At 41.0% G+C, this 23883-nt stretch overlaps 1 protein-coding gene across 1 annotated transcript in view; it reads left to right on the top strand.

The window, feature by feature from the left end:
* Nucleotides 1–10996: 10996 nt before the first annotated feature.
* Nucleotides 10997–23883, top strand: part of DCLRE1C (DNA cross-link repair 1C) — a 37309-nt gene continuing 24422 nt past the window's right edge. Inside the window, exons 1-3 of the mRNA XM_068987039.1 lie at nt 10997–11105; nt 19743–19794; nt 22327–22411. Coding sequence (XP_068843140.1) covers nt 10997–11105; nt 19743–19794; nt 22327–22411 — 246 coding nt within the window. The remainder of the gene's footprint in view (nt 11106–19742; nt 19795–22326; nt 22412–23883) is intronic.

Below are 23883 nucleotides of genomic sequence, written 5' to 3'. Positions count from 1 at the left end.
GCTCAATTCCAGAAAAATAAAAGACCTAATCAAAAAATGGGCCAAAGAACTAAACAGACATTTCTCCAAAGAAGACATACAGATGGCTAACAAACACATGAAATGATGCTCAGCATCACTCATTATCAGAGAAATGCAAATCAAAACCACAATGAGGTACCATTTCATGCCAGTCAGAATGGCTGCGATCCAAAACTCTACAAACAATAAATGCTGGAGAGGGTGTGGAGAAAAGGGAACCCTCTTACACTGTTGGTGGGAATGCAAACTAGTACAGCCACTATGGAGAACAGTGTGGAGATTCCTTAAAAAACTGGAAATAGAACTGCCATATGACCCAGCAATCCCACTGCTGGGCATACACACTGAGGAAACCAGAGGTGAAAGAGACACGTGTACCCCAATGTTCATCACAACACTGTTTATAATAGCCAGGACATGGAAGCAACCTAGATGTCCTATAGCTGATGAATGGATAAGAAAGCTGTGGTACATATACACAATGGAGTATTACTCAGCAATTAAAAAGAATACATTTGAGTCAGTTCTAATAAGGTGGATGAAACTGGAGCCTATTACACAGAGTGAAGTAAGCCAGAAAGAAAAACACCAATAGAGTACGCTAACACATATATATGGAATTTAGAAAGATGGTAACGATAACCCTGTATGTGAGACAGCAAAAGAGACACAGATGTACAGAACAGTCTTTTGGACTCTGTGAGAGAGGGCGAGGGTGGGATGGTTTGGGAGAATGGCATTGAAACATGTATATTATCATATGTGAAATGGATTGCCAGTCCAGGTTCGATGCATGATACAGGGTGCGCGGGGCTGGTGCACTGGGATGACTCTGAGGGATGGGATGGGAAGGGAGGTGAGAGGGGGGTTCAAGATGGGGAACACATGTACACCCATGGTGGACTCATGCCAAAGTATGGCAAAACCAATACAATATTGTAAAGTAATTATCCTCCAATTAAAATAAATAAATTTATATTAAAATTTTTTAAAATAAAACAACTTAATTCCTGAAATTAAATTTTCAACTCTAGTTTAAGTAACTGTATAGTCATCAAATTTGTATAGCCAATTTTTCAAAGACATAATCTTCCACTTGTTAGCTACTTCTTATTACCCAAAAATATCATTCATTTAATATTTATTATATATATGATGAGAGTGAAAAGGCTGGGTTAAAATTCAACATTCAAAAAACCAAGATAATGGCATCCAGTCCCATCACTTCATGGCAAATAGATAGTGAAAAGTGGAAACAGTGGCAGATTTTATTTTAGTGGGCTCCAGAATCACTGCAGCCTGAAGTTAAAAGTTGCTTGCTTCTTGGAATAAAAGCTATGACACACCTAAACAGCGTATTAAAAAGCAGAGGCATCACAAAGGTCCATATAATCAAAGTTATGTATGGTTCTTCCAGTAGTCATGTGTGCATGTGAGAGTTGGACCATAAAGAAAGTTGAATGCCCAAGAATTAATGCTTTCGAACTGTGGTGCTGGAGAAGACTCTTGAGAGTCCCTTGGACAGCAGGGAGATCAAACCAGTCAATCAGTCCTAAAGGAAATCAACCCTGAATACTCATTGGAAGGACTGAAGCTGAAGCTCCAATACTTTGGCTGTCTGATGTGAAGAGGTGACTCATTGGAAAAGACCCTGATGCTGGGAAAGATTGAGAGCAGGTGGAGAAGGGGGCAACAGAGAATGAAATGGTTGGATGTCATCACCAATTCAATGGACATGAGTTTGAGCAAACTCCTGGAGATAGAGAAGGACAGAGAAGCCTAGTGTGCTGCAAACCACAGGGCGTAAAGAGTCAGACATGACTTAGTGACTGAACAGTGAACAATAATATTTTATAGTACATATTATATATGTATATTGCATTTTAATATTATAATTATTATATATCAGTATATATTATAGTCATTTATGAAAGTAGTGCCCAGAATTTTCATCGTGATTCCTTGAATTCATTTTTCTATTTCAGTATGGTTCTATTAGCTGAAATACATTAAATTAGACCTAATAAAGTAGATCCTTTAAGTGAATTTGAATTTCAGTTATAACAGTGAATGCTTATGACGTTAAAGCCAAGTGGAGTCTTTACCAGTGTGCCACCTGTGAAACATTCTTACAGCTTTCTATTTACTAAAAACAGAATGAAACTAAAAATAGGAAAAAATCAACTTAAAATTCCTTAAAGATTTCAGTGATTCTCAGAAATTCAGTGACTGCACTAATTCTGCTGGTAACCTTTAGCACTTTGTAAGTTTTAATGACAGATGTAGCAAAAAATAACTGATATGAAATACTTTTTACCTCTGTAATACTAAGTTGTATCTGGAGACACAGATACAACATAGTAGGCAATGCCTCCCTACTATGCAAAGATCAGACTTTATTAAACTTTATTAGGATTTACCTGAGTATTGAAAAATCCAACTGATATTTATTCCCTGACAATCTGAAGCTCAGATCTAACAGAAGAAGCATTTGATGTACTGTCAAACTCCTTTCTGTACAAACATGTCACCTTCTTCTCGTTTTTAAAAGTGCTTTTAGTTTTCAAACTCCAAGAGTCATCAGTAAGGCTAATCTCCCATTTTTTTGGCCCATTTTATTTTTTTCTGTTCCTAGGCAAGGCAGGATTTGTCAGAAGGGCCCTTTAACTAGCAAGTCACTTGATAACCTCTAAATTTCTCACTGTTTCCAAAGTTGTTGGTGTTCAGCTGAACAACAAAACTGGTTCCCAGAGTCCAAGCCTTGGTGGTCCATCGTCCAGGTGTGCTGTGTACCTCTGCAGCATAAAGCCTCTCCTTTTGGGGACCCTCCAAGGTGACTAATGGGACTTCTCTGGTCCCTCAAACTTTTTTTTTTTTTTCCTGCCAGAAATCAGCAATCACGTCTCGGCAAAATCTTCCTAGAGAAGGCTGGGATGGAGAACGTGTCCTCAACACTGGGGATCAAATAGTCGCCCCGCAGGAGGAACTCAGAAAGGAGCCCCAGAAATGCGACCCCTAAAGACAAAGGGGGCACAGGGCCGCCTGGAAACCACCGAGAGTTGAACTTAAAGACCTTTCCATAAAAAGAGGAAACGAGAAAATAGAGGAGGGAGACAGACAAATCTCAGGTACCCTGAAGAAGAAGGGGTGGGCCCTGGATGGCTTCGGAGAGGGTGCACCCATCCCTCCGCAATGGGTCCTCTCACCCTTGGGTCCTGCTCGCAGGGGTAACCCTCGCTCAGCCATCCTTGAGAGGCCGGGGCGCCCCGCCCAGGAGCTTGCAAGCGAGCACAGCGGTGCTCGTGCTCTCCACTCGGGATCCGTGGCCTGGGCTGGGCCAGCCAGAGGCCAACTGTCACGGCCTTGGCAACGCTTCCTTTACCTGGCAACGCCTTTCGCTTTCGCAGCTTACTTAGGCTCCTTTGTACTCACTCAGGCCCCACCCTCTGCGAATGGGCCTTTGTGCGCAAGCGCGTGGGGCGGGGCCCAGTTTGGAGCTTGAAAGCGGATCTCTGGATGGAGCCTTGCAATTGTCTCAACCCCTCTTAGAGGTGGAGAGAGGACTGTGTCACTTGCCACTGCATCAGTCACAGACAGCATTCCCTAAAAAAGCTGATCAAGGAATAGAGACCACTGGGCTTCTGGTCCCTGATACTAAATATCTCCTATCTGTCCCACCTCTTAAATTAACCAATCCATAGGGCTGAGCATAGTGCATGACAGTCTAGTAAACCTATGATAAATGACTTCTATAGCTTTAATTATTTTTTCCAACATTACCTTCATTATTCTATTTAAAATACTGCCTCTTTACTTACAACTCTCAAATTTATTTCCTTAACCTAGATCTCTAAACTCCAAGGTGTAACAGCATCCATGTGTGTGAAAGTCGCTCAGTGGTATCCGACTCTTTGCTACCCCATGGCCTATACAGTTCATGGAATTCTCTAGGCTAGAATACTGGAGTGGGTAGCCTTTCCCTTCTCCAGGGGATCTTCCCAACCCAGGGATCAAACCCAAGTTTCCCACATGGCAGGCGGATTCTTTACCAGTTGAGCCACAAGAAAAGCACTATTCAACATCCATATGGTTGTCCAAAACAACTACCCTCCAAACACCCATGCTTAATTCTTCCCCTTCCATTGTCTCCCACTTTCAGTAAGTGGTCACTAGAGTTCATTTTCTCTTGCTATTCATCAGCAACATATCCATCCATCTGCAAAATCTGTTGGCTTTACAGCTTCTATCCACCCCAAGCCACCATCGCTTTTCCCCTTCTGGTTATTGCAGTAGTTCCCAACAGGCTTCTCTTGTCCCCTGCAGTCTATTCTCAGCAAAACAATAGACTTGATCTTATTATAAAATTAAGTCATTTCTCTTCTCCTAATCCTGCAATGATTTCCCATTTTACAGAGTAAAAACCACCAAAGCCCGACAAGATTTGCACTCAGTCACTCCTCCCTTGTTCTGTAGCCCTGGATCACACTGCTCAGCAACAGTGACCTGGCTGTTCATCTCCTAGCTCCCACACTAAGGATTTAGTTGTAGCTGCCTCCTTCCATTTATCCCCTTGACTCACTTCCTTGTCTTCAATTCTTTGTTAATATCTCAACTCACCCATCTTCATCCACCTAGCTCGCTCTTCCCATCGTGTTCTCTAGTCCTCTTACTATGTTCTAGTGTTTCTTTTTTTTCCACAAGTCTGATCACCTCCTAATATACTATTTTTATATTGCTTCTTGTTTCCTTTTCTTAGTGTAATTTTTTAAATATTGGTTGTTTCTTTTTCAAAAAAATTTATTGAAGTATAGTTGCTTTACAATATTGTGTTAGTTTTTACTGTACAGCAAAGTGAATCAGCTATGAAAGTGAAAGTGTTAGTCTCTAAGTCATGTCTGACCCTTTGTGACCCCATGGAGTGTAACCCACCAGGCTCCTCTGTCCGTGGAATTCTCCAGGCAAGACTACTGAAATGGGTTGACATTCCCTTCTCGAGGGGATCTTCCCAACCCAGAGTTGAACCCAGGTCTCCTTCCTTGCAGGCAGATTCTTGATTGTCTGATCCACCAGAGAATATATACATATATCCCCTCATTTTTGGATTTCCTTCCCATTTTGGCCACCATGGAGCATTGAACAGAATTCCCTGTGCTATACAGTAGGTTCTTGTTAGTTATCTATTTTTCACGTTGTATCTATAGTGTATATATGTCAATCCCAATCTCCCAATTCATTCCACCCCCATTGCCTGTTTATATTTTAGTATTTATCTTTCACTAAAATGTAGTTTCCATCGAGAGAGATATCATTAACTAAATTCCAAGAACAGTGCTTAGCACTAAGTAGGTACTAAAACAGCATATTCGGAATAAATATATTTCACCACCACTGCTACTGTGATGCTGTGGAAGCAGTATAGCATGATGCCTAGGAGATACATTCATCTGTTGATTCCATGTCTTGGCAATTGTAAATAATGCTGCTGGATGCTTATTCCTTTGAAGAAAAGCTATAACCAACCTAGACAGCATATTAAAAAGGAGAGACATTACTTTGCCAACAAAGATCCATCTAGTCAAAGCTATGGTTTTTCTAGTAGTCACATATGGATGTGAGAGTTGGGCCATAAAGAAGACTGAGCACTGAAGAACTGATGCTTTTGGACTATGGTGTTGGAGAAGACTCTTGAGAGTACTTTGGACTGCAAGGAGATCCAACCAGTCAATCCTAAAGAAAATCAATCCTGAATATTCGTTGAAAGGACTGATGCTGAAGCTCCAATACTTGGGCCTATGTGAAGAGCTGACTCATTGGAAAAGACCCTGATTCTGGGAAAGATTGAAGGCAGGAGAAGGGGACAAGAGAGGATGAGATGGTTGGATGGATCACCAACTCGATGGACATGAGTTTGAGTAAGCTCTGGGAGATGGTGAAGGACACTATGCTGCAGTCCACGGGGTCACAGAGAGTTGGACACAACTGAGCAGCTGAACGACAACAATGAACATTAGTTAATTCTTTTTGAATTAATGGGTTTCTTTTTTGATATATACCCACGAGTGGAACTGATGGGTCATATGGTATTTTGGATATTGAGAAACTTCCATACTGTTTTCCACAGTGGCTGCACCAACTTGTATTTCCATCAATAGTGTACAAGGGGTCTCTTTTCTCTACATCTTCATCAGTATTTGTTATTTGTATTCTTTTTGATGATAGTCATCCTGACAGGGGTAAGGTGCTATCTCATGGTAGTATTAATTTTCATTTCTCTGTTGATTAGCGATGCTGAGTATCTTTTCAAGTCCCTGTTGGTCATTTGTATGTCTTCTTTGGAAGAATGTCTATTCAGGTCTTCTACCCATTTTTAAATTGGGTTGTTTGGGGGAGGTTGCTGTTAATTGTATGAGCTGTTTATGTATTTTGGATATTAACCCCTTATGTTGTTGTTTAGTCTCTAAGTCATGTTTGACTCTTTTGAGATACCATGGGCTGTATAAGTCATATTACTTGCAAATATTTTCTCCCATTTAGTAGGTTGTCTTTTGGTCTTGTCACTGGCTATCTTTGCTGTGCAATAGTTTTTTAAGTTTAATTAGGTACCATATGTTTATTTTGCTTTTATTTCCTTTGCTTTAGGAGCAGACCTCCAAAAAAATATTGTTATAATTTATGTCAGAGTATTACACCTGTGTTTTCTTCTAAGAGTTTTATGGTTTCTGTTCTTACATTTAGGTCCTTAATCCATATTGAGTTATCTTTGCATATGATGTTGTAAAAGAATGAAATTAGAACCTTTTCTATGTAGCTGTCTGGTTTTCCCAACACCACTGTTGAAGAGACTGTCTTTTCTCCATTAGATATACTTGCTTCCCTTGAGGTAGATTAATTGACCATAAGTGCATGGGTTTATTTCTGGGATTTCTATCCTGTTGCACTGATCTATGAGTCTGTTCTTGTGCCAGAACCATATTGTTTTGATGATTGTAGCTTTGTAGTCCAGTCTGAAGTCAGGAAGTGTTATTCCTCCAACTCTGTTCTTTTTTTCTCAATATTGTTGGCTATCAGAGTCTTTTGTGTTTCCACATACATTTTAAAATTATTTGTTATAGTTCTGTGAAAAATGCTTTTGGTATTTTGAAAGGATTGTGTTGAATCTTACATTGGAAATGTGGAATCTTAACCACTGGACCACCAGGGAAACCTCATAGCTAGGTAGTGTCTTCTTAATCAGTCGTCTCCAATAGAGAAGGAATATCCCTACCAATCTTGTTTACTTTGTTTATATTCTCCTATGTGAGTGAGTGAAACTCACTCAGTTGTGTCTGACTCTTTGCTACCCTCTGGACTATACAGTCCATGGAATTCTCTAGGCCACGATACTGGAGTGAGTAGCTGTTCTCTTCTCCAGGGGATCTTCCCAATGCAGGGATTGAACCCAGGTCTCCCACATTGCAGATGGATTCTTTACCAGCTGAGCCACCAGGGAAGCCCTGCTGCTGCTAAGTCGCTTCAGTCCTGTCCGACTCTGTGCGACCCCATAGACGGCAGCCCACCAGGCTCCCTGGTCCCTGGGATTCTCCAGGCAAGAACACTGGAGTGGGTTGCCATTTCCTTCTCTAATGTATGAAAGTGAAAAGTAAAAGTGAAGTCGCTCAGTCGTGCCCGACTCTTAGTGACCCCAGGGACTGCAGCCTACCAGACTCCTCTGTCCATGAGATTTTCCAGGCAAGAGTACTGGAGTGGGTTGCCATTGCCTTCTCCCAGGGAAGCCCTGTATACTCTCCAGTTTTTTTCAAATCTATTGAGCTATAATTGAAATGCAATAAATAGCACATATTTAGCAGCATGTATGGCATATGTATATACCTGTGAAATCATGACCACATCAGGTTAATGAACTTGTTTCCTTGTGTACAAAGTTGACTGTTGATTGCTTTCTGTCACTTTAGATCAGTTTACATTTTTCTATAACTTTATATAAATGGCATAATGTAGTATGTACTCTTCTTTTGTCTGGCTTCTTTTGCTCAGCAAGGTTATTTTGAGACTCATCCCTTTTGTTTTGTTGTATTAATAGCTCCTTCCTTTTCTCTCCCAATTGTATTGTTATATAATTTATATATAACATTGCATAAGTTTAAGGTGAACAACGTAATGTCTTGAAACATGTATATGCTGCACCAACATGATCACTACAATAAATCTAGCTAAGCATCCATCACCTCATATAGTTAGTTTTTTTTCTAGTGATGAAAACTTTTAATATCCACTTCTTCAGTAACTCTCAAGTATACACTGGGCTTCCCTGGTGCCTCAGATGGTAAAGAATCTGCTTGCAATGCAGTAGACCTGGGTTTGATCCTTGGGTTGTGAAGATCCCCTGGAAGTGTGCATGGCAACCCACTCCAGTATTCTTGCCTGAAGAATCCCCATGGACAGAGGAGCCTGGTGGGCAGGCTACAGTCCATGGGGTCGCAAAGAGTTGGACCACTATATAACCACCATATAACCACTATATGTAGTAGTAGGTGCCCACTAAATAATAATGGCTGATATTTATTGTAAGCTTCCCTGGTGGCTCAGATGGTAAAGAATCTGCCTGCAATGCAGGAGACCCAGGTTGGATCTCTGAGTCGGGAAGATCCCTTGGAGAAGGGAATGGCAGCCCACTCCAGTATTCTTGCCTGGAGAATCCCATGGACAGAAGAGCTTGGTGGGCTACAGTCCATGGGATCGCACAGAGTTGGACACGACTGATTGTCTAATATTTATTGAGCTCTTAGCATTTTCCAGGGCCTTGTGTGGGCTTTATTGTTATCTCCATTTTAAGATAAGAAAACTGAGTTTCAGAGAGGTTACCTTAACCAGGATTACATAAATAGCAGTGGCTCAGATGAAATGCTAATCAGGGCCTGTATTTTCTTTTCTAAAAGAATAGCATAAAACATAGTATGTGTATAATGCAAGTTATTTATATTGTCAGCTGAAAAAAAAGCACAACCTAAATATATGGCTCACTCATCCTAAAAGTACACATTACATGCCTCTGGGCAATGCTTATCCATCTTCACTATTTTCTATCCTATCTTTTCTATCCCATCCTCTCTTTATTCTAACTCTCTATTTGTCTTTATTCTCCTGTACTGTATCCATTGTGGAAAGAGAATAGGATAAACAAAGGGACAAATAAAAAAATAAGAATATGAGCCATATCAAGGCTTGTGGCCAGGAGCTTCATTGTCAGAAGTAGACACACAGGATTCTGCAGATATCAGGCTCAGTGCAAGATCTGGTTTTAGGTATAGACAGCCTAGCCACAGTGTCACTCTTTCATTCTATGACAAGCCATCTCATACCAAATCAAATGTGTTGGCAATATATACTACCAGAGTATTTTACTCAGAGTAGTGACAATGGTGTGTACTCCTCCCCCCTCCTTTCCCCTTTCTCTTCTTACTGTTCTTCTCCTCCTCCTCCTCCTCAGCACATCATCAGAATCTGTATTTGAATAGAACTGACTGCCAGGGCTGCAGGAATATGCTAATATTCCCTGAGGGTGACATTCTGATTCTTGATTTCCCTGGTTAGAACGAATTGTTGCTGGAATTATTCCTACATTACCTTGTGCCTCTGTGGAAGCATTTATTTACCATGGTCTGCAAAGGTCTATCTCCAAATTGATTGAAAATGACTTGTAGGCACATCTTAGTCATCTCTGTCATCATGGCAGGGCTTGTACAGTGCTAGCACAAAGTAGTACTTTGCACAATGCTAAGCACAACTCACAGGTGTTAGAGTTGTGATTAAAATAACACTGTGCTGTCTAAGGAGACTTGCTACAAAGGGGGTGCAGATAATGCTATTGTGACTATTTGGTGAATGTTAATATTTTCACAAGACTTCTCCAATGGCTCAGCGATAAAGAATCCACCTGCAGTGCAGGAGACAAAAGTCATGGGTTCCATCCCTGGTTCAGGAAGATCCCCTGGAGGAGGAAACGGCAACCCACTCCAGTATTCTTGCCTGGAGAATCCCATAGACAGAGGGGCCTGGTGGGCTACAGTCCATAGAGTTACGAAGAGTCGGACACGACTGAGCATGTAGGCCCACACAATACTTTAGCAAACCTTTCCATAAAGTTGCTTTGATGTTTAAAAACTTCAGACCTTTCATCTATCACCCTACCATTTTTTTCTTTTATACATGTTTCTAACTTCCAGAAAACAATAACAACAATAAAACATCTCAGAAGAGTTGGATGTTGGGGAGGCTAGCAGCTAAACTCTCCCTGGGATCTTTACTTATCTACCCTAAGATCATGCATCTGAGCTTGATTGTCAGAGATTGTGTATTTTACTCAGTTTGTAGATTATAAATGGAAACTGAGACTAATAGTTTTCGAATATACCACAAGACTGATACAATTTTCTCACACAATCTTCACGATTATCCCATAAAGAAGACACTGGGAAGGGACAGAAAGAAGAGAAGCCAAAGCAAGCTTTCAGGAACACAGCGGACAAGAAGAAAGCAGAATGCAGTCCGATTTCAAAGCCAAGCTCCGCATCTCGCTTCGCATCCTTGGATGTAGTCGCCTGCTCTGGACGTTGTCTCCCTTCGCATTCTTGTTCCTGCACAGACCCAGGCAACTCTTCAAAAGCGACGATGTGTTGTGCCAAGGTATCCGGGAGGAGGCCCACTGCTCGCGTTACAGCCTAGATTCCACCCAGCCTCTCAGCTGTGAACGCAGAGCAGGTGGTTGGTTTCAACCCGCAGGTGACTGGAGGCCGGAAATGACAGGAAGCTCGTTGGCACCGCCCACCCCGGAAGCGGAGCTGCTCTGATTGGACGTTGCTGCGCCCGGCCGGCCAATGGTGAGGCGGTGGCAAGTTCCCGGAAGTAGCGGCGCGGCCGGCTGGGGCTTCCGCGGCTCACTCGCTAGGCGATTAGTCCGCTAAGGTTGACCGACGCTATGAGCTCCTTCGAGGGTCAGATGGCAGAGTATCCAACCATCTCCATAGACCGCTTCGACAGGGAGAACCTGAGGGCCCGTGCCTACTTCCTGTCCCACTGCCACAAAGGTGAGTGAGCGCAGCGCGTCGCCTCCTCCCGGGGACCCGGGCTGCGTGGGATCGGGCCTCTAGAGGAGGTCACCCATGTCTGGAGAGAGGGAAGGCGAGGGTCTTGCAGGAGGAAGTGCAGGCTTTGGGAAGCCATGCGAGAAACTAGCTTGGACCTTGTCCCAGCCGGGCTTTTCAGTCTATCCGAGACTTTATCTTCTCATCCCTCATACTGCGGGATAGAACAGCAACCACTGACCCACGCCACTTTGATCTGTCACAACTGTTCGGTTCTTTTGAAAGCTCTCCCAGTGCGCTATAGTCAGAGGTTGACGGGTATTACTTAGTCTTCCCCACATCCTCGGGATTATGTTATAAAGACAAGTTTAGAGGAAATTCAGCCATACAGTTCAGTTTAGTCGCTCAGTCGTAACTGCCTCTTTGCGACTCCATGGACCGCAGCACGCCAAGCTTCCCTGTCCATCTCCAACTCCCGGAGCTTGTTCAAACTCATGTCCATCGAGTCGGTGATGCCATCCAACCATCTCATCCGCTGTCGTCCGCTTCTCCTCTTGCCTTCAATCTTTCCCATCATCAGGGTCTTTTCCAACGAGTCAGTTCTAAGCATCAGATGGCCAAAGTGTTGGTGCCTCAACTTCAGCAACAGTCCTTCCAATGAATATTCAGGACTGATTTCCTTTAGGATGGACTGGTTGGATATCCTTGCAGTCCAAGGGACTCTCAAGAGTCTTCTCCAGCACCACATTTCAGAAGCATGAATTCTTCTGCGCTTAGCTTTCTTTATAGTCCAGCTCTCACATCCATACATGACTACTGGAAAAACCATAGCTTTGACTGGACAGACCTTTCTCGGCAAAGTAATGTCTCCGCTTTTTAACATGCTGTCTAGGTTTGTCATAGCTTTTCTTCTGAGAGAAGCGTCTTGTGCCATACTCCTACACACAGATTAGCAAGCATGCAAGCACTGAAAAGTCCGGTCTGTAAGCTCAACGAAGTGCAAGCTCCCCTCCCTTATAGATGTTCTGTCTAGAGGTGGGATGCAGGTTTCTTTTATAGAGGGCCAGGTCAGGCAACTAGAATACTAATGTTTCACAGCTGGAAGCTGTTAGGAATTAAGCCTGGCATCACCCTCTAAAGATAGTGTCCCAAGGCTAACTGCTCCAGGCAAGGCTGGAGCATCTCTAAAACGATTTAGCCTGTCTCCAGGGCTGGGGTACCTGCTGATTTCACAACCACTTTCCATTTTAACATCTGACATGCTGACTGATAGGTCACTAACTTTACCTATGAAAACAGGCTCCATATTCATTGTGCTAATTAGCACAGCCTTGGGCATTGACCAGAGATGAAGCTTAACTGGAGCCGTCTGGAAGCTGCCTCTTGAGTGTGGACTTCCAGAGTAGCTTAAGTAGGATCCCCAACCCCTATTTTGAGGAGTGACTCAGATACTTATTTATGTACAAATCACACCGTGTGATATTAAAGTAAACTGCAAATACCAAAACTTGGCCCTCGTTGTGCGGTTGGTGTGAAGACCAGCTGTTGTTTTGTGTGTGGAATCAGTCACTTTAAGGTAGTGTAAATTGATGAAATTTCTGCTTTGGGGAAATGCCTCTGCTTTCCAGCTCTCAGCTCTTTTTTCCCCTCTCTTTAATGAGAAAAATCTGGACCTCCTTTCCTGATTCACTGAAGAGCATAGGAGCCTCTGTACAGTCTTTCTGCGACTTGATATCATTTTTGTTTTTGCCTTGTTTTTCATTGGGAATTCACAGCTGGGTGAGAATATTTTTACCTTTTCTGTTGAGTCTCCACGGGAGGTGTCTGAACTCACATGTGGTGGCCACAATGAAAGAATGGATTCAGGGCTTGGCCTTCATATTTTGCAGTAGAGAATTTGGAGAAAGACTTCATATTCATCTAAAGGAATTTGTATGTTTGCTTGTTTTTGTATTTATATGTGTATTTATATTTTTACTTATTTTTTTAAATTGAGGAATAGTTGTGAAATCATCATCATTAGTTTGTACATTAACGAAGACTCTCCTGTCCAGCACTTTATAATAACTTTTCCTATTCTCTGATCCCACATGGATCTGTTTTCCCAATAAGGATGTAGACTCATCAAGGGCAAGAACTCTCCTTCTGCTTTCTGAGGTTTGCCACATTGCCCACTGGTGGTTTATAACCATTTTGGGAAACAGATTTCTTTGGATGTGTTATGGAGTGACTTGTACACCGCCCCCGCCTCCCCCCCCCCCCCCCCGGCCAAAATCCAAATTCAGATACTGAGTCCCTAACTCCCAGTGTGGCTGGATTTGGAGAAGGGACTTTTAGGAATTGATGAAGGTCAACTCCAATGTTCTGGAAAATTCCATAGACAGAGGAGCCTGGTGAGCTACACTGAATGGGGTCGCAAAGAGTCAGACACAAATGAGTAACTAACACCTGAAGGTTAAATGAGATTGTAAGGGTGAGGTTCTAATTTGATAGGATTGGTGGCCTTAGAAGAAAAGGAGGAGAGCTCGCTCCCTCCATATGCACAATGAGGAAAGGTGTGAGCACATAGCAAGAACATGGCTGTTTTTAAGGCAGGAGGAAAGGCATCCCCAGAAACCAGTCTCGTCACCTTAATCTTGAACTTTAGCTTCCAGAAGTGTTAGAAATGCATTTCTGCGTAATGCAGACTCTGACATTTTGTTATTGCAGCCTGAGCTGAGTGACACAGGATGTCTGACAAGATCTATGGCCTCTTGTTAACACATGCATATACACTGTTAGCATCACATCTTGATGAAAGTTAAGGTGGGCCATGGACCTGCTTGACGCTTGTTTATGGCCCATCTGGAATCCAATGCTGTGCTCAGGGCAGACTTGACTAAGCACCAGTGAGGCCTGGAGGACAGGAGGGGACCCATAGCCTTATGAGAGTGGCCCAGAGGTGGGGAGGACCCCTTCTGGAGACAACTTAAGATGATTTATTCTGGTCAAGGAAAACAAAAAAGGCCCTGGAAAAGAGACTCTGGGTGCAGTCCTTGTTGTTGTTGAGTCGCTCAGTTGTGTCCAGCTGTTGTGACCCCATGGACTGTAGCCTCCCAGGCTCCTCTGTCCATAGACTTTCCTAGGCAAGAACACTGGAGTGGGTTGCCATTTCCTCCTCCAGGGAATCTTCCTGACTCAGGGGTCAAACCTGGGTCTCCTGCACTGCATGCAGATTTTTTACCACTGAGCCACTAGCATCACAAAGTAAGCTCATTCAGGTTCCCTTGACTGCCCGTGAGGAAGGAGCCTGGGGTGGTGGGCTGGACTGTCTTGATGGAACAGGGTGCTGCCCACTGAATTGGTTTGGGAACATGGAGCAGAGTCCTGAGTCAGCCTTCTATTTGTCATGACTCAAACAGTTTAGAAACTACATAACAGGGAGTCCTGCTCTGGGATGTGCTCATTGTCCTGAAAAGCCTGGACCAGCAGTGACGTGAGGAGATGACCCTCTGAAGGGACAGGTGGACTGTCCTGTAGAGGCATGTGTTTGGTCAGCGTCGGCCACATGAGGTGTGGGGATGGCCTTATTTTCATTAGTTTAAGGAACATTACATACAAATTTGAGGGTGTGTGTGTTGGTAGTTCGGTTGCTCTCTTGTGTCTGACTCCTTGCAATCCCATGGACTGCATCATGCCAGGCTTCCCTGTCTATCACCAATTCCCAGAGCTTACTCAAACTCATGTCCATCGAGTTGGTGATGCCATCCAACCATCTTATCCTCTGCCGTCCCCTTCTCCTGCTGCCTTCAATCTTTCCCAGCATCAGGGTCTTTTCCAATGAGTCAGTTCTTCGCATCGGGTGACTAAAGTAGTGGAGCTTCAGCTTCAGCATTAGTCCTTCCAATGAATATTCAGGACTGATTTCCTTTAGGATGGACTGGTTGGATCTCCTTGCTGTCCAAGGGACTCTCAAGAGTCTTCTCCAACACCAAAGCATCAATTCTTTGGTGCTCAGCTTTCTTTATAGTCTAGCTCTCACATCCATACATGACTACTGGAAAAACCATAGCTTTGACTGGACAGACCTTTGTCAACAAAGTAATGTCTCTGCTTTTCAATATGCTGTCTAGGTTGGTCATAACTTTCTTCTAAGGAGCAAGTGTCTTTTAATTTCATGGCTGCAGTCACCATCTGCAGTGATTTTGGAGCCCAGGAAAATAAAGTCTGTTATTGTTTCCAGTTTCCCCATCTATTTGCTATGGAATGATGGGACTGGGTGCCATGATCTTAGTTTTTTGAATGTTGAGCTTTAAGCCAACTTTTTCACTCTTCTTTCACTTTTATCAAGAGACTCTTTAGTTCTTCACTTTCTGCCATAAGGGTGGTGTCATCTGCATATCTGAGGTTATTGATATTTCTCCCAGCAATCTTGATTCCAGCTTGTGCTTCATCCAGCCTGGCATTTTGCATGATGTACTCTGCATATAAGTTAAATAAGCAGGGTGACAATATATAGCATTGATGTACTCCTTTACCAATTTGGAACCAGTCTGTTGTTCCATGTCCAGTTCTAACTGTTGCTTCTTGACCTACATACAGATTTCTCAGGAGGCAGCTAAGATGGTCTCATATTCCCATCTCTTTAAGAATTTTCCAGTTCATTGTGATCCACACAGTCAAAGGCTTTGGCATAGTCAATAAAGCAGAAGTAGATGTTTTTCTGGAACTCTCTTGCTTTTTTGATCATCCAACAGATGTTGGCATTTGATCTCTGGTTCCTCTGCCTTTTCTAAAACCAGCTTGAACGTCTGGAAGTTCACGGTTCATGTACTGTTGAAGCCTGGCTTGGAGAATTTTGAGCAATACTTTGCTAGCATGTGAGATGAGTGCAATTGTGGGGTAGTTTGAACATCCTTTGGCATTGTCTTTCTTTGGAATTGGAATGAAAACTGACTTTTTCTAGTGTTGGTAGTGAATAGGGTAATTAGATATTTTTCTTTGGGGTTATGCCACGCTATTTAACATTGTCTCCCCAACAACCAAGCTTGACTGTCTTTGCTCTCATCAGGGGTGATAATGGGCAGTGTTTACATAAATGCAAATAAAAGTCAATTTTGGTAAATGATTTGAGGAGGGAATGACTTTCAAAATAACCAACTTTGTTATAGTTTTAAGTAAAATTAATTTCCAGCAGCATTTATGTGTTAACCTTAAAAGAGCTGAAAAAAAAGTTATATAGAGAGAATACTTTTGTTTTAATTAGCTTTAAACTTACTAAACTTATTATCAGCTTTTAGAAAACTTATAATGAAAATTGTTAATTTGTGGTTAGACAGCAATTTCATGGCTGAAAATATCCTTCGTGCATATAAACCACAGTTTTCTTTATCCATTCATCCATTGATGGACACTTAGGTTGTTTCCATGTGTTGGGTGTTGTAAATAACAGTGCAATGAACCTGGGGTGCAGATATCTTTCTTCAGATAAATACACAGATTTGGAACTGCCAGATCATATGATAGTTCTATATTTTAATTTTTTGAGGAAATTCCATATTGTTTTCTATAAAATAGGCTGCACTAATTTACATTCCCACCAACAGTGCACAAGGGTTCCCATTTCTCTACATCCTTTTCAACATTTGTTATTTTTCTTTTTGATAATAACCGTTCTAATGGGTATGAGGTAACATCTTATACTGGGTTTGATTTACATTTTACTGGTGGTTAGTGATGTGGAGCATCATTTAATGTGCCTGTTGGCCATCTGTATGTCTTGGGGAAAATGTATATTTAAATCTGCCCATTAAAAAAAATCACTTTGTATTGATCATTTGTTTATTTTTGCTTTTGGTGTCAGATTAAAAAAATCATCATCAAGACCCATATCAAGTAGCTTACTGCCTGTGTTTTCATCTAGAAATTTTATGGTTTCAGATCTTACATTCAAGTCTTTAATCTGTTTTGAGTTAATTCTTATGTATAGTATAAGACAGTGGTTAGGTTACATTCTGAGCTTAGCAACAAAGACTCAGCACAGCCAAAAATAAAAAAGTCAAGATTATATATATATATATATATATATATATATATATATATAAACAACTATGGATTTGGGAGTAATTAGTCTTAAATTTTGAGGCGGGCATGGTAACCCACTCCAGTATTCTTGCCTGGAGAATTACATGGACAGGGAAGCATGGCTGGCTATAGTCCATGGGGTCACAGAGAGTCGGACACAACTGAGTGCCTAACATTTTCACTTTTTATCATAAATTGACACTATATATGTGGGTTTATTTCTGGGCTTATGATTCTGTTTTGTTGATCTATCTATGTGTTTTTATGCCAGTACCATACTGTTTTAATTACTATAGCTTTGAAATACATTTTGTAATCAGAAAACATGTCTCCAGTTTTGTTCTTTTTCAAGACTACTTTGGCTATTTGGAGTCTTTTGTGGTTCTATACAAATTTTATGATTATTTGAGCTTTTTCTATGGATAATGTCAATGGAATTTTGATATTGGTTACATTGAGCCTGTTGATTGTTTTGTGTGGTATGGACAATTTAACAATTTAACAATACTGATTCTTTCAGTCTATGGACATGAAATAGCTTTCTATATATTTGTGCCATCTTCAATTTATTGTATTAATGTCTTATAATTTTAAATATACAAGCCTTCATTTCCTTGGTTAAGTTTATTCCTAGGCATTTTATTCTTTTTGATGTAGTTGTGAATGTTTGCTGAGAGCTTGTTACATATGGCTTTATTATATTAAGGTATGTTCTATCTGTACCTGATTTATTGAGATTTTTTATCATAAATGTATATTGAGTTTTGTCCAGTGCTTTTGTGCATCTGTTGAGATGATTATATGATTTTTATCCTCCATTTTGTTAATGAGATTATCACATTGATTGATTTGTGGATGTTGAACCAAGTTTGCATCCCTGGAATAAATCCACTTAACCATGGTGTATGATCCTTTTAATATATTGTTGAATTCTGTTTGCTAATATTTTGTTGAGGGTTTTTCATTCTATGTACATCAGGGATATTGGGCTGTATTTTCTTTTTTGTGTGTGGTATGGTATCCTTTTCTGGTTTTGGTATCAGGGTAATACTAGCTTCATAAAATGAGTTTGAATGTTTGTAGAATTCAGCAGCAAAGTCATCAGGTCTGGGACTTTCGTTTGTTGGATTTTTTTAAAAATTACTGATATTAGAAAGGATATTTAATATCCTTACTAGTAATCAGTCTGCTCAGATTTTCTGTTTCATCATGATTCAGTCCTTCTAGGTTGTATGTTTCTAAGAATTTATCAGTTTCTTCTAGGCTGTCCATTTTGTTGGTGTATAACTGTTCACAGTAGTCTCTTACTCTTTCTTTTCTGTGGCAACAGTTGTAATAACTCTTCTTTTATTTCTGATTTTATTCATTTGAGTCCTATGTGTATCTTTCTTTTTTGTTGGTGAGCCTAGCAAAGACTTGCCAATTTTGTTTATCTTTTTAAAGAACCAGCTGTTAGTTTCATTGATTTTTCTCTGTTGCCTTTTTAGCCTCTATTTCTTTGTTTTTCTAATTTTTGTTATTTCCTTCCTTCTAATAGTTTTGGGCTTTGTTATTTTTCTAGTTCCTTGAAGTGTAAAATGAGGTTGATTTTTCTTATTTCTTGAGGTAGAAATGTATCACTTGCACTTCCCCCTTAGAACTGTTTTTGTGCATCCCACATATTTTGGTATGTTTTATTTCCATTTTCATTTGTTTCAAGGTGTTTTTGAAGTTCTCTTTTGATTTCTTCTTTGGCCCATTGGTTGTTCAGTAGTGTGTTGTTTAATCTCCATATATTTGTGAATTTTCCAGTTTTCTTGTAATTAATTTTTTTCTAGTTTTATACCATTGTAGTTGGAAAAGATGCTTGATATGATTTTAATCTTCTTAAATATATTGAGACTCATTTTGTGGCCTAATATGTGTATGTCTTGGACAGTGTTCCCTGTGCATTTGAGAAGAATGTGTGTTCTATTGCTTTTGCATGGAACAGTCTGTATATATTTGTGAAGTTCATCTACTCTAATGTTCGTTTAGGTCCAGTGTCTCTTTATTGATTTTCAACCCAGCAGTCACAGTTGGCTGAGAAGTTAATGAAACTCTTCTTATTCTGGCCTAAGCCTGAATGGTTTCCTCAAGGATTCCATGGAAGCAAACTTGAATATCCAGATGGACTAACTTAGTGACTGGAATTGAAGGGATTAGAGAGAGCATGGTCCGAAGATGGTTGTATTGAAATAAAAGAGAGTAGAGGAAAATGATGGAAGCAGTTCCAAATGAGACCCTGGTCATGCATTCTTCTGTGGCTACTGCAAGTGATTTAGACTCTGCCCTAAGATACAGAGGCTCATTCTCCTTTTAAACGGCTTCTGTTGGCTCAGAGATGGTCAACTTTGGTGGTTCTTGTCCTATTTTCAGTGGATTCTTCACTTGCAGAAGCAAGAGCTCATACAAATCAATGCTCTTATAAAAGTGAAACTCTCATTTATTTTCTCTAAAAAGGAAATCTATAAACAACAGACAACTCAGTTTCCCTGGGTCAAGGAATCCTCTGAAAAAATAATGTATTTATGATATTTGATTCTTTTATGTTTTCAGATCATATGAAAGGATTAAGAGCCCCTAGCTTGAAAAGAAGGTTGGAATGCAGGTAATTTTTTCTTGCTATTTATTTGTGTGTACTTTTTTAAGTAAAAATTTTAATTGAGCTGTAATATCTACATAGGAAAGTACTTACCTCATAAGGAAACAGTCTGATGAACTTTCAGAAGTAAACACATGTGTAGCTTCTGCCCAGGGTGAGAAGCAGAACAGCAATCACCTGGTACAGAACTCTGCACCTCCCCCACTCAGTCTTTCCCACTCACAGATAACCTCTCTTCTGGCTTCTGTCATCATTATTTAGCTTTTGGTTGTGAATTCTCTTTTATAGATGAGGAAACTGAGGAACCAGAGGGGTTAGATTAGTTGCCCAAGGTCACACAGCTAGTAATGTGGCAGGACCAGGATTCCCACCAGGTCTGTTTGATTTTAGAGCTGGTATATTAGTTATCTATTGCTGTGTAACAAACTACCCACAAGCTCAGTGGCTTAAAATAACCCTAATCATGTATTCTGTCTATATTCTGTTTCTGAGGGTCAGGAGCTCTGACAGGGCATAGTGGGGATGGCTGGTTTCTACCTGACTGGGTATTATATGGGGCTGACTTTATGTAGTGGAGGCTTATTCATTCAATGTCTGACACCTGGGTTAGGCAGTTGGGGCCCTTTACCCAAAGGGCCTCTAAAAATATCTCCACCTCTAAAAATATCTCTTCAGCATAGTGGTTTCAGGATAGCTGGAGTTTTTAAAGGAAAAAAAATGTGTACGTCCCAGATGAGAGCTGTGTTAGTTGCTCAGTTGTGTCCGACTCAATTTTGCGACCCCATGGACATAGCCCACCACGTTCCTCTGCCCTTGGGATTCTCTAGTCGAGAATACTGCAGTGGGTTGCCAATTCCTTCTCCAAGGTATCAGTCCACCCAGGGCCTGAACCTAGGTCTCTTGCATTGCAGGCGAATTCTTGACCATCTGGCCACCAGAGACCTATAAAAGAGAGCTAGCGGCAGCCATATTGTCCAGAAATCTAGACTCGGAAGCCCTACAGTATTACTTCCATCACATTCTGTTGGTTCAGGTTCAAGGGGAGGTCAACACAGACCCCTTCTGTCAATTGAAATTCCATGACCATTTTGTTAAGAGGACCGTGTGTGGTTGGGGGGAATATATGGTTAACATGGCCATCTTTGGAAAGTATGATCTGCCATAGACTGCATTCCTAACCCCTAAATTGGAGTGTCTGGACTCTTTGCAACCCCATGGACTAATACAGTCCATGGAATTCTCCAGAGCCAGAATACTGGAGAGGGTAGCCTTTCCCTTCTCCAGCAGATCTTCCCGACCCAGGAATTGAATCGGGGTCTCCTGCAGTGAAGGATTCCTTATGGCAGAAAGCGAAGAAGAACTAAAGAGCCTCTTGATGAAAGTGCAAGAAGAGAGTGAAAAAGTTGGCTTACAACTCAACATTCAGAAAACTAAGATCATGGCATCTGGTCCATGGCAATTAGATGAGGAAACAATGGAAACAGTGACAGACTTTATTTTTTTGGACTCCAAAATCACTGCAGATAGTGACTGCAGGCATGAAATTAAAAGACGCTTGCTCCTTGGAAGAGAAGTTACGACCAACCTAGCATATTAAACCTCAGCATATTAAAAAGCAGAGATAGTACTTTGCCAACAAAGGTCTGTCTAGTCAAAGCTATGGTTTTTCCAGTAGTCATGTATGGATGTGAGAGTTGGACTATAAAGAAAGCTGAGCGCCGAAGAATTGATGCTTTTGAACTATGGTGTTGGAGAAGACTCTTGAGAGTCCCTTGGACAGCAAGGAGATCCAAACAGTCCATCCTAGGGTAAGTCAGTCCTGAATATTCATTGGAAGGGCTGATGTTGAAGCTGAAACTCCAATACTTTGGCCACCTGATGTGAAGAAAGACCCTGATCTGAGAAAGATTGAAGGCGGGAGGAGAAGGGGACGACAGAGAATGAGATGGTTGGATGGCATCACCGACTCAATGGACATGAGTTTGAGTAAACTCCAGGAGTTGGTGATGGACAGGGAAGCCTGGCATGCTGCAGTCCATGGGGTCGCAAAGAATCGGACACGACTGAGCAACTGAACTGAACTGAAACTGGCGTGTTGAAGTTTTAAAGTTTGTCATGAAATTGATTTCTGCCAACTAAAAACATAAATGGAATAGATTTATATAAAGTACAAGGCAGATGTCTTCTGTCCCCTTGCACCTTCTGCAGAGGTAGTTTATCCACATTATCTCTCCAGACACAGCTGATCTTGTAAAAGGCATGTCTTTAAGATGAGAATGGTGAGGACCAGCCTTTGAGGAGGTCAGAGGGCCCCATCCAATCTGTCCTCTGCTGCTTCTCTGTCCCTTTACACCACCATGGGACTGAAGTGGTTGGACTCTTGGGTGCTGGGAACAATTCTAATACATTTGTGTCAGCACAGTTTCTGATTTATTTGAGACAACTGACACACATTGAAACATATTTCCTAGTCACCCAGATGGCGGCTCATTTTGAATTGCACTCAAATGACTTTTTTCTTTTGTCCTTTTTCCCCAGCTTGAAGGTTTGCTTATACTGTTCACCTGTTACTAAAGAGTTGTTGTTAACGAGCCCGAAGTACAGGTTTTGGGAGAAACGAATTGTAAGTTTTATTTTTTGAATGACGCTAATTCTTTTTTTTAAGTGGGAAATATTTTTCGAGGTGTACTGAACAAAATATTGTCGTTATTCAAAGCCCACTTCCTCACACAGTGTATTTATCCACAGTAACCACCATGTCGATATTTATCCTTTGCAATTCATTAGTTTAGAAGAAGTTGACATTTTATGGTTGTTGATTTTTCTTTCTTGTCCCCCAATATGTTGACCTAGATGCTTAGTTTTGTCTAATCTCACAAGCTGTCTTGCTGAGTTGCATTTTAATGCTTTAAAATGTAAATTGTTTATTGACAGAATTAATAAACCTTTTATTTAGATCATGGAATAGATTAGGAAAAATAACATAACTTATGGTTTATAATAAGAAAAATAAACATAACATGATTTATAATAAAGAACTGAAATAAAAGTAGAATGGATAATTTTGAATCTGGCCATATAAAATGGATCTCTCCAATAGAAAGTTATAGTAGAGGGGAGAAAAACAAAGCATGGTATGAAAATGTGAAGATGGCAGGCAAGTTTATGTTATAAGAGTAATTGCTCTAAATATAAATGGATTTATGTCAACTTTTGATCAGAAGACAAATTCTTGATTAAGGTTAAAAAAAAAATAGATCCCCAAGTTTTGGTCTACAAGACATACAGATAACATTAAAGGAAAAGTTCAGGTTGAAGTGGTGGGGGGGGGGGAAGGGAAAAGATATACTGAACAATTAGAAACTAAAAATGCCAGAGTAGCAACTATTATATCACACAGAGAGTTGAAGGCAAAAAATTAATTTCAAAGAGTGTGTTTTTACTGTTCAAAGGGACAACCTCTTAAAAGTATCAAGAAGATGCCACTTTGTGGTTGGGAAACTAAGATCCTACAAACTGCAAAGGGCAGCCAAAAAAGAGAAAAGATATCAACATATATGCAACTAACAAAATAGCTTCAGACCGGATATAATAGTCCCTGATCACTCAGTGACTGATCAGAGAAACAACTGACAACGAGTAGGTAGAATTAGGGGTCATTATATGGATTAAACCATCAATAACTGGGGGAGCTAGCAGAGAGTTCTGAACAAGAGTCTGTTTGACGTCTGACTGCTGGCAACTTTCAGCTCCCATGTCCGCCTTTCCCTTCTGCCCTACCTGTGGGCAAACTGATTTTTTAAAAAAGTCTACACCTTCCTTGGCACCTACATGGCATTTGAAGATGCAAGCCCAGGCCCACCCTGTAACCACAGTAAAAACCAGGACCTCTCACTCCCATTTTCTCAGGCCACACAAGCCACTTTGTCCCTGCCTGGGTTCCACCCTGCCTACCACAGAAAATAAAAAGGAAGATGAATAAAAGTAAAAGCTGGTCTGTAGAGAAATAAACTTCTGCCAAGACTGAAAAAACAAAGATGCGTATAAAAATAACAAATGATATAAAGGAAAATAACTTAATGAACAGCAGTGCCT

Source organism: Capricornis sumatraensis, chromosome 15 (genome assembly GCF_032405125.1).
Source record: "Capricornis sumatraensis isolate serow.1 chromosome 15, serow.2, whole genome shotgun sequence".
NCBI lineage: Eukaryota > Metazoa > Chordata > Mammalia > Artiodactyla > Bovidae > Capricornis > Capricornis sumatraensis.
Note: the sequence above shows the minus strand (reverse complement) of the source record. Positions and strands in the feature narration are given on the sequence as shown.